The 12,089-nt window shown below is 37.4% G+C and overlaps 1 protein-coding gene across 2 annotated transcripts in view; it reads left to right on the top strand.

The window, feature by feature from the left end:
• The first annotated feature begins 38 nt into the window (after window positions 1-38).
• LOC133552973 (deleted in malignant brain tumors 1 protein-like) overlaps window positions 39-12,089 on the top strand; it is a 41,389-nt gene continuing 29,338 nt past the window's right edge. The window contains exons 1-3 of one of the 2 annotated variants that reach the window (XM_061900649.1): window positions 39-230; window positions 5,154-5,180; window positions 5,252-5,572. In XM_061900649.1, coding sequence (XP_061756633.1) covers window positions 197-230; window positions 5,154-5,180; window positions 5,252-5,572 — 382 coding nt within the window. In that variant the 5' untranslated portion in view covers window positions 39-196. Of the gene's footprint in view, window positions 231-4,619; window positions 4,938-5,153; window positions 5,181-5,251; window positions 5,573-12,089 lie in introns of those variants that run through there. The other variant, XM_061900647.1, reaches the window with a different exon arrangement.

Below are 12,089 nucleotides of genomic sequence, written 5' to 3' on the forward strand. Positions count from 1 at the left end.
CATAGAGACTGACACTTTCTCAGTACGACAGGACTAACGCAGTGCTGATAATGAAAGATGTAAATGAACTGTTAGTGTTTGTGTGCCGGGGAAGTGATTTTTTTTCACATCAAGTAATCTCCATCTGCACGGGTGAGTGTGCATTTTATTTATCCATTGCAATATTATATAATTGCATACTTACATATATATAATTATGTATAGATGCAGCAAGCCTCCATCATCACAGGGTGAGTACATATTTCATTGCTTCTTTTCATTCAGTTGCCTTTTTTCAAACACGTGTACAGTAAAGAATATTCACAATGATGACGCAAGAAGCCTCCCTCTCATCATTAAAGAGTACAAGTACACTAAGTTGTATGGCAATGGAAAATGTGAGCATGATTCAGCAAGTCTGCCGTCTCTTTTTGTTCTATTCTTATTTGTTACTACAGTTTTAACCTTTAACAGATTAATTAAACAACCCTATTATATTTGTGTCAAAACAGCTTGTGTCCAAAACCACATTCTAATCCGTCTATCTGACCATACAACATCAAAAAAAGTCAGTCAACAAGCAGCTTTTGTTGGTGATTTGGCAAAATTTACAGAAACGTCTGCACTTTGACTTGATGTTCACATATAGTTCAGATTGCCCTCTTGTCCCTGCACTAGCCCTGATTTCCCATCAAAATGTTGCACAAGTTCATGTCTGCAATGATTTACCCAGGAATCAATACTTCCACTGAATGAAAGAAATAGAAGGTAATCACAGGGCTTGAGTCGTTGCTTGTCATAATACAGTTCGGGCCGGATCTATATTTGTAAATCAAAACATGTGCATAGCCGAGAGGATACTTGGAGGAGGAGATGCAAATATGATCATCTATCGCTCGCAGTATGATTTGCCAAATCTGAGACTGTTTTGCGTCCATACAGATTTAGCACATTTGAAATGTACAAACTGACATATTGAGGCACTAAATGCTGGAGAAAAGGAGGGGATCGTGCTGTAAAAACTAACAATGGACAAAAAATCCTCCCTCCATGTTTATGTCAACATATTTGGATTGTCAGAAATAAAAATATTACACATGTCATCTACTCAGCAGTATATTTTTATACCTGCTGGATGACTTAAAGAGCTGAGTAAAACAGCCATCCATCCATTTTATACCGCTTGTTTAACAATTTCAACTAATTCTTTGTGTTGTCTGCTGGCATATTTTTTTTAAATGGTTTGTTTTTTCATATCGGAGATATTGTTATTTCCCCTATAGATACTGTATATTATTAAGACATCTACATGGTTTTTTTTTCAGGAATAATCCAGTCTAAAGGTGTCAAAGTCAAGACCGGTGGGCCGCCACGTCATTATATTTGTCCCTCGAAAGCCTAGAAATAATATGTATCAATAAAGTTCTGTAAATTTTCTTGCTAAATGTATTCTTTCTTTGTATTTTGGGAGAAATATATGTACTCCATGTAATCGCAAATTATTTTAACTTAAATATTGTCTAATTATGCAAAAATCTATTATTAATCGTTCAAACCATTTTTAGAATATAAATAAATACTACTAATAATGATTCCAAAGCAAATTATCCATCAAATTGTGAAATGTAAAAGTAGCAATAGATTTCATGGTAAAATTGTGAAATTTATTGTGGTTTTTACAGCATTTTTCTCTGAATGAAAAACACGGTACTTGTTTAACTGTAACAAACTGTGGTGCTGTTTTGGCATTTACAATAATCTACCGAAAAATCTACAGTGATTGATTTCCGGTAAAAAACAAAAACAAACTTACTGTTACATTGCAGTTTTTTTTTTATGTATAATTAAAAAAAAAACATTTTATAGTAAAATTCTGGCAACTGAGCTGCCTTTTTTCTTTTCTGCCATAAAACAGCAGTACTGTTTTTCCATTTACAGTAATATACACAACATTTTGAGGTGAAATTATTGCAACTTAACACATTTTTTCGACTTTTTATTTTTTTAAATCTACTAAAAAATGCATAAAAAAATGTGTAATAATAGTATTCACCTTTAGAAGTGGCCCTCTGGGGCCAAACATAACTGCAATGTGGCCCTGTGTGAAAACAACTTTGACACCTCTGATCTAGACGCACCATTACACCACCGCCACCTCCGAAAGCGCTTTTGGTGTGCTAAAAATAGGCCCCTTGCTTCAAAATTGCCCAGAAAAGGAGATGCACATAATATTTATGGGCTGCATGTTCTACAACACAGCAACCCACGACCAGTTGGACCATATGATGCCATGAATGTAGAGGGAAATGAGTGTCTCTATGGTGACAGCCTGTAGTACACGCAAAATGCTCATTTAAATTGGGTGGTCGGTTGTTATTAATTGTACACACAGTCTTAGTAGATAACACGCCTACTAATAGTACTTGCGATTTTATAGTGTGCATACACTATTTACAGTAGCACTTGTTAGTTGGACCTCAGCGGGTCATGCCCTAACTAAGAGCCTTCCATCCATGTTTTCAAATGGAAGCGGCTTCTATCACAATCACACTGTCATCTTAGACTTAGACTTCCTTTTTATTGTCATTCAAATTTGAACTTTACAATACAGATAAGAACGAAATTTCGTTGCATTAGCTCATGGTAGTGCAGGATAAAATTAGCAATACGATGCAGATATAAATAAATAGAATAGATTACTCTACAGATAAATATATTACACTTTTGCATATGCATCCATGTTTATGGATGTATGTTATGTTGTCTTTATATTCCAGTGGCTTAATCCGTTTTGGGGGGGGAATTGAGGGGATTATTTTGATGCGTTAAAGAGTCTTACGGCCTGAAGGAAGAAGCTGTTACAGAACCTGGAGGTTCTGCTACGGAAGCTGCGGAACCTCTTTCTAGAGTCCAGCAGTGAAAACATTCTTTGGAGGGGGTGGAAGGAGTCCCTGCAGATTTTCTGAGTCCTGGTCAGGCAGCGGCTTTTTGTGATCTGGATAGGAGGAAGAGGAGTCCTGATGATCTTTTCCGCCGTCCTCACTACTCTCTGGAGAGACTCCAATCTGAGGCATTGCAGGCTCCAGTCCAGAAAGAGATACTGTTGGTCAGCAGACTCTCTATAGTGCCTCTGGAGAATGTGATGAGAACGGGGCGGAGGGAGCTGTGCTTTTTTTATCCGACGCAAAAGTGCATGCACTGCTGAGCTCTTTTTACCAGGGCATTTTGTCAGTTAACTGCACCCCCAGGAACTTGGTGCTGCTTACCATCTCCACCTCTGTACCTTTGAAGAGTGGCGCGTGGCTGGATTGGTGCTTCCTGAAGTTGACGATAATCTCCTTGGTCCTGTCGACGTTCAGGACCAGGTTGTTGGTTCTGCACCAGTCAACCAGATGTTTCACCTCCCTGTAGTCCATGTCGTTGTTGTCACGGATGAGGCCCACCACTGTCGTGTCGTCCGCATACGTTACAATGTGGTTAGTAGTGGACCTGGCGCGGCAGTCATGGGTCATCAATGTGAACAGCAGTGGACTCAGGGCACAGCCCTGGGAGGAGCCGGTGCTCAGGTAGATGGCACTGGAGGGGTTGTCGCCCACTCTCACAGACTGGGGTCTGTCTGTGAAGAAGTCTAGCAGCCAGTTGCAAAGGGGGACACCAAATCTAAGGGGGGCCAGTTTGCGGAATGATGGTGTTGAACGCCAAGCTGAAGTCCAGAAACAACATCCGCATGTGTGTGTCCTTTCCTTCCAGATGTTCTAAGCTCAGGTGTAGTGTAGAGGAGATGACGTCCTTTGTAGAGTGGTTAGGGCGATAAGCAAACTGGTATGGGTCGAATGTGGGGGGAAGTCGAGAGACAATGTATTCCTTTACCAGCCTCTCGAAGCACTTCATTTTGATGGGGGTGAGTGCCACGGGGCGCTAATCATAGAGGGAGGAGATTGTGGGTTTTTTAGGCACTGGAATGATTGTGGTCGTCTTAAAACATGATGGTACCACAGCCTTGGTCAGCGAGGTGTTGAAGATGTCTGTGAGAACCCCAGTCAGCTGGTCTGCACATCCCTTAAGTACCTTGCCCGTAATGTCATCAGGTCCTGCTGCTTTGTGGGGGTTCACTCTCCTCAGGGTTTTCCGGACATCCACTGTGTCCAGGTTGAGCGGCTGCTCATCAGGGCGAGGGATGGATTTCCTCGCCGGAGTGGTGTTAAGTGCCTCAAACCTTGCAAAGTGGTTGTTTAGGTCATTAAGGAAGCTGATGCTGTTGTGACAGGGACGGGAGGGCGGTTTTATAGTCCGTGGTGACCTGTATGCCGTGCCACATTCGTCTAGGGTTCGTGGGGTTCTCAAAGAAGTCCTGCACTTTCTGACCGTGAGCACGCTTTGGAACCCTAATGGCACGGTTCAGGTTAGCTCTGGCTGTTTTAAATGCTACCATGTCGCCAGATTTAAAAGCCTTGTTCCGAGCCTTCAGCATTGCACGTACCTCACTGTTCATCCAGGGTTTCTCGTTGGCCCATGTGGGATGTTCTTGATCACACTAACATCCTCCATGCACTTCTGAATGTATGCGGACACAGACTCTGCATACTCCTCCACACGTGTGATGATTGTCTGTGGCGGCTACCTTGAACATGTCCCAGATCTCAAGGTATTTGCTGTTATGCACAATATTTTTTAGTGCAGCTATTAGGAAAAATCATCTCTCCTCATCGTCTGCTTTTAATGATTGATCCAAATGTCAACAAACATCCAGTTTGGAGTGCGGGTCCAGACTCTGACTGCATGTTTATTTGGGCGCCATTGGACTGAACAGGGTGGATTTACACATAACATTTCTCATAGATAGCAATAATACTTTACAGTTTGCCTTTCTGCCTGTTTTTATTAAGTGTGGAAGTGTTTTTGACAGGGTCTAAGGCACATTATGCGCTCCAAAAAACATGTTTTTTATTTGCCAGTTGGTAAGTTTTCCTCTTGTCATTTCTGAAAATGCAGGTGATCTATATATACAGTTATTTCTTTATTTCATTATTATATTTTTTTGACACAACTAATGTACTGTCAAAAATGAAAACCACATTAAGAAACATTGTCTAAGTAAATACATATTATAGTATTAATATCATGGTATTGGGAATAGAAAATACATCTCACTTTATAATGTATTTCTGTCTCAGGTGTTCTCAGTCTGTTGCTGCTTGCTGGTCAGTATTCGGCAAAAGATCTGTTACAATATTTCAAAAGCGCTCATCTGACAGACACTTTTTATCGCTAGAATGTAACCGTGAAATCAGGCTGGTCGGCGAAGGGTTGTCGCGATGCTCCGGCAGACTGGAGGTCTTCCACGCTGGCACTTGGGGGACTGTGTGCGACGACCACTGGAGCCACACAAACGCTGACGTGGTGTGCCAAGAGCTAGGGTGTGGCTCTGCCTTGGCGTCCAAAAAGAGTGCAATTTTTGGAGAGGGAACTGGCCAGATCTGGATGGATGATGTGGAGTGCACCGGGAAGGAGCTGTCCATCCTCAAGTGCTCACACAGGATCTTTGGAGAGAATAACTGTGGTCACAGTGAAGATGTTGGTGTGGTTTGCTCAGGTAATTGACATACGTTATACTAAAATGTTCCTTTTTATTAATACAAACCCCGTTTCCATATGATTTGGGAAATTGTGTTAGATGTAAATATAAACAGAATACAAGGATTTGCAAATCCTTTTCAACCCATATTCAGTTGAATGCACTACAAAGACAAGATATTTGATGTTCAAACTCATAAACTTTATTTTTTTTTTGGCAAATAATAATTAACTTAAGAGTTTTTTGGCTGCAACACGTGCCAAAGTAGTTGTGAAAGGGCTTGTTCACCACTGTGTTACATCACCTTTTCTTTTAAAAACACTCAAATGTTTTGGGAACTGAGGAAACTATTTGTTGAAGCTTTGAAAGTGGAATACTTTCTCATTTTTGTTTTATGTAGAGCTTTAGTCGTTCAACAGTCCGGGGTCTCTGCTGTCGTATTTTACGCTTCATAATGCGCCACTCATTTTCGATGGGAGACAGTCTAGTACCCCCACTCTTTTACTAAGAAACCATGCTGTTGTAACACGTGGTTTGGCATTGTTTTGCTGAAATAAGCAGGGGCATCTATAATAATGTTGCTTGGATGACAACATATGTTGCTCCAAAACCTGTATGGATCATTCAGCATTAATGGTGCCTTCACGGATGTGTAAATTACCCTTTTCTTGGGCACTAGTATACCCCCATACCATCACAGATGCTGGCTTTTGAACTTTGCGCCTATAACAATCCGGATGGTTATTTTCCTCTTTGTTCCGGAGGACACCACGTCCACAGTTTCCAAATATAATTTGAAATGTGGACTCGTCAGACCACAGAACACTATTCCTCTTTGCATCAATCCATCTTAGATGAGCTTGGGCCCAGCGAAGCCAGCGGCGTTCCTTGGTGTTGTTGATAAATGGGTTTTGCTTTGCATAGCAGAGTTTTTACTTGCACTTACAGATGTAGTGACAAACTGTAGTTACTGACAGTGGTTTTATGAAGTGTTCCTGAGCCCATGTGGTGATATCCTTTACACACTGATGTCGGTTTTTGATGCAGTACCGCCTGAGGGATCAAAGGTCCGTAATATCATCGCTTACGTGCAGTGATTCCTCCAGATTCTCTGAACCTTTTGATGATTTTACGGACCGTAGATGGTAAAATCCCTAAAATCTTGCAATAGTTCGTTGAGAAATGTTGTTCTAAAACTGTCCTACAATTTGCTTCCAAATTGGTGACCCTTGCCCCAGCCTTGTTTGTGAATTACTTAGCATTTCATGGAAGATGCTTTTATACCCAATCATGGCACCCATCTGATCCCAATTAGCCTGCACACCTGTGTGATGTTCCAAAGAAGTGTTTGATGAGTATTTCTCAACTTTTATCAGTATTTATTACCACATTTCCCAACTTCTTTGTCACCTGTTGCTGGCATCAAATTCTAAAGTTAATGATTATATGCAAAAAAAAAGTGTTTATCAGTTTGAACATCAAATATGTTGTCTTTGTAGCATATTCAACTGAATATGGGTTGAAAATTATTTGCAAATCATAGTATTCCGTTTATATTTACATCTAACACCATTTCCCAACTCATATGGAAATGGGGTTTGTAAACACACTTTGTTGCGAGGCATACTTCATAGCACTCAATTCTAATTGAATTAAGGATTATGATGTACATAGTAGTAAGTTAATCATTGCTTTGTATTAAATGTAACACACATAGACATTACAGGTGCCCCAATCCGACATGGAAATAGGATATCGGTCTAAAACTATATTAGCTGGCATATGAACTTTCCTCTCCGATACAAGCAGTCCTGCAGCGTGTTTTGTACAAACTTCTTCTCTGAGTCCGTAGCAATTTCAAATGTTGTTCTGCAATCATCGGGCACAGGCCAAAGGTGATTGGGTAGGTTCTGCCAGGTCTTTTTGGGTGGGTTCTGCCAGGTCTTTTTGGGTGGGTTCTGCCAGGTCTTTTTGGGTAGGTTCTGCCAGGTCTTTTGGACTGCACATGGGGCACATTGCTGAAGGTGGGACATTTCCTGTTCTGATCCACTTTTTATTAGAACTTCACTTTTTTGCCTATTGTTCACAATCATTATGAAAGACAAGAAAACATACATTACAGGCCAAAAGTTTGGACACACCTTCTCATTCCAATGTGTTTTCTTTATTTTCATGACTATTTACTAGGGGTGTAACGGTACACAAAAATTTCGTTTCGGTACGTACCTCGGTTTAGAGGTCACTGTTCGGTTCATTTTCGGTACAGTAAGAAAACAACAAATTAATCATTTTTGGGTCATTTATTTACCAATTTTGTAAACAATGGCTTTTTCCTTTTAACATTGGGAACACTATAATAATTCTGCCCACGTTAATCAACTAATCCACATTAGCCTGCCTGAACTTGTTGCTCGGATTAAATAAAATGACAAAACATTTCTTCTACATATAAAAAGTGCAACATTAAACAGTTTCAAGTCAACTTCTCTTGCTTGATTTATTACAGCATTTGGGAAGCCTGTAGTTGATTTTTATTATGTAAATGTTATATTTTAATCAACATGTGAAAGCAGGGACCCTGCCATTCAAACTGGGCTGCTACCTTACTAATGATTAATGTAACTACCCCCATACCGAAACGGTTCAATATAAATACACGTACTGTTACACCCCTACTATTTACATTGTGGATTGTCACTGAAGCGAGCAAAACTATGACACCTTCCATCCATCCATTTTCTACCGCTTATTCCCTTTTGGGGTCGTGGGGGACGCTGGTGACTATCACAGCTACAATCAGGCGGAATGCAGTGTACACCCTGGACAAGTCGCCACCTCATCGCAGGGCACTATGACACCTGTGAAGTGAAAACCATTTCAGGTGACTACCTTTTGAAGCCCATCGCCAGAATGCCAAGAGTGTGCAAGAGAGAGCAAAGGTTGGCTATTTTGAATAAACTAGAATATAGAACATGTTTTCAGTCATTTTACCTTTTTTGTTAAGTAAATAACTCCACATTCATAGTTTTGATGCCTTCAGTAACAATCTAAACTGTAAATAGTCATGAAAATAAAGAAAATGCATTGAATGAGAAGATGTGTCCTAACTTTTGACCTGTACTGTATGTCTTTTTTGGTTAGGATTTTAAAGATGATAAACGCTTGGAAGATGTAGCTAATGGGAGTCACTGTTGTAACCTTGAAAGCCTCTAACGTTTTGTATACACACTGCTAGTTTATATATAATGTGGTAACAGACGGGTCCACAACATTATGTAATGTTTAACATGAACTATATTTTGATCATTTTTATCAATATTGACTTCTTCCTCACATTGATTTCTGTTTCCATAGCAGCGTACGTCCGGCTTCCAGTATGTTCCTTTTTTTTGTGTGTCCTGTTCCAGTTAGTCTTACTTTACAAAAGAGAAGTATGATACTTCTCTTGTTGCCTTAATTGTATTTGACTTTAATAAATGGATTTATATTTATGTTTGGCGAAACCGGATCAGAGCAGGAGGGGACAGAAAGAGAAAAAAAGGAAGATTGAGTTTGTGGTATTATTAAGTCCTCAACTGACACTTGATTTGGAATCCTTTCCTCTAGATTTGGTATAATATTTACAAAGTAATTATTAAAACTTTCAACTACTTTGTTTTATATTGTAATTTTTTTGTTTTCGTCTGAAAATGATTGAAGGTAATCGTTCTTAGCACCATTTTTAATAATACTATTAAGGATGCCTCTTGCTTTTGTTACTGTTTAATAATAGAATAGAATGTACTTTATTGATCCCAGGGGGAAATTCAGCACCACAGTTTGCTCACAATAGACAATAATAAATAATATATAACAGGGGTCACCAACCTTTTTGAAACCAAGAGCTACTTCTTGGGTAGTGATTAATGCGAAGGGTTACCAGTTTGATACACACTTAAATAAATTGCCAGAAATAGCCAATTTGCACAATTTACCTTTAATATATAAATAAATAAATATACATATATAAAAAATGGGTATTTCTGTCTGTCATTCCGTCGTACATTTTTTTTCCTTTTATAGAAGTTTTTTTGTAGAAAATAGATAATGAAAAAAACACCTAATTGACCGGTTTAAAAGAGGAGAAAACAGGAAAAAAATGAAAATTAAATTTTGAAACATAGTTTATCTCCAATTTGGACTCTTTAGAATACAAAATTCAACCGAAAAAAAGAAGAGAAAAACAAGCTAATTCAAATCTTTTTGAAAAAATTTCAAAAATAAGTCATGGAACTTTTTCCTGATTAAGATTAATTTTAGAATTTTAGACATGTTTTAAATGGGTTAAAATCCAATCTGCATTTTGTTAGAATTTATAACAAATTGGACCAAGCTATATTTCTAACAAAGACAAATCATTATTTCTTCTAGATTTTCCAGAACAAAAATTTTAAAATGAAATTCAAAAGACTTTGAAATAAGATATAAATTTGATTCTAAAGATTTTCTAGATTTGCCAGAATAATTTTTTTGAATTTTAATCATAATAAATTTGAAGAAATATTTCACAAATATTCTTTGTCAAAAAAACAGAAGTTATAATGAAGAATCAAATTAAAAAATGCTTATTTTTCTTTACAATATAAAAAATAAATTTACTTGAACATTGATTTAAATTGTCAGGAAAGAAGAGAAAGGAATTTAAAAGGTAAAAAGGTATATATGTTTAAAAATCCTAAAATCATTTTTAAGGTTGTATTTTTTCTCTAAAATTGTCTTTCTGAAAGTTATAAGAAGCAAAGTAAAAAAAATACATGAATTTATTTAAACAAGTGAAGACCAAGTCTTTAAAATATTTTCTTGGATTTTCAAATTCTATTTGGGTTTTGTCTCTCTTAGAATTAAAAATGTCGAGCAAAGCGAGACCAGCTTGCTAGTAAATAAATAAAATTTAAAAAACCGAGGCAGCTCACTGGTAAGTGCTGCTATTTGAGCTATTTTTAGAACAGTACAGCGGGCTACTCGTATGGTCCGTACGGACTACCTGGTGCCCGCGGGCACCGCGTTGGTGACCCCTGATATATAACATATATTATATATACTGTATAATATATAAAATATGAATAATATAAATATATTCTACATTTAAGTGCAGTCAAGATGGACATATGCATTATACAATCTGATGGCTATCAGTATGAAGGACCTCCTGTGTTGTTCCGTGATGCATTTTGCATCTAATTGAGTGTAATATTCTTTTTCTCATGTTCGTTTGTTCTTGTACGCTTTGTACGTATTTTTTTGCCTCTATAGATATTTGTGTTATAAGTGTTCTATAACGATTTTTTCCTTGTACACATATTTTTCAAACCATTTGTCATTCATTGTTAATTATTCTTCTCTTGCTTCTTATTAAGTTGTTTTTATTTACAGTGTTTGTCATCAAGCTTCATAAAAGTGTGTAAGAATTTACAATATGCTTCATCTAGATCATCCTTACTGCATACATTGTTCCAGTTTTTTTTTTCTAGATCATTCTTAAAAGCCTTCATACTTTATTCTGTGTGTAGTCTTTGAAATTAATTTTTGTCCTCCATGTTCCTCTTTCTGTAGTTTCTGTCATTGGTTGTGATAACTGGTAGATGATTTCTGATGTCGGTTATTAGCAGACCACTTGTAGTACTATTATCAAAATCATTAGTAAAAATATTATCAATAATCGTAGCACAGCGTCCTGTGATTCTGTTTGACGCTGTGATTGTAGAATATAAACTCAGGTTGTACATTGTATCTATGAAATCATCAATGGACTTTTGCTTTTTAGAGTTTGAGGTCAATGTTGAAGTCATCACATAAAAATATAACTTTCTGACTGATTTCAGTAAATTTTGCCTCAATCCAGCCTTTAAAACATTTCTATACCTGATTTAGGTGTTCTATATATACAGCTGATAAGTAAATGTTTGCTTTTTTCATGACATTTTTTAATGGTTATTCATTCTAAGATATTATCAATCACATATTACTTTTTTTTCACCACTTGGTAGTTCAGGTTCTTCATCACATACACCACAACTCCTCTGCTGTTGTTGGTTGTGTTGATGTATTTTAGTTCATATCCTTCCAGATTGAAATCTTTATTTTATTATTGGTCAATGTTTCTGAGATGGTAATCACTTTGAAGGGTTGTTGAATGGTTCTAAAAAGTGATTCATGTTGATGTAGATTGCATACAAGCTTCTGTGGTCTAAGGGTGCAGTGTTTTTTTAATGGGGGTGCGCGTACCCCTGGGGGTACTTGAAGGTATGCCAAGGGGTACGTGAGATGTAAAAAAATATATATAAATGAAATATTCTAAAAATAGCAACAATTCAAAAATCCTTTGAATAATACTTCAACAAATTATGAATATAAGTTCATAAAATGTGAAAAGAAATGCAACATTGCAATATTCAGTGTTGACAGCTAGATTTTTTGTGGACATGTTCTGTAAATATTAATGCTAAATATTTCTTTTTTTGTGAAGAAATGTTTAGAATTAAGTTCATGAATCCAG

This window comes from Nerophis ophidion, linkage group LG05, assembly GCF_033978795.1.
Source record: "Nerophis ophidion isolate RoL-2023_Sa linkage group LG05, RoL_Noph_v1.0, whole genome shotgun sequence".
Taxonomy (NCBI): Eukaryota; Metazoa; Chordata; class Actinopteri; order Syngnathiformes; family Syngnathidae; genus Nerophis; species Nerophis ophidion.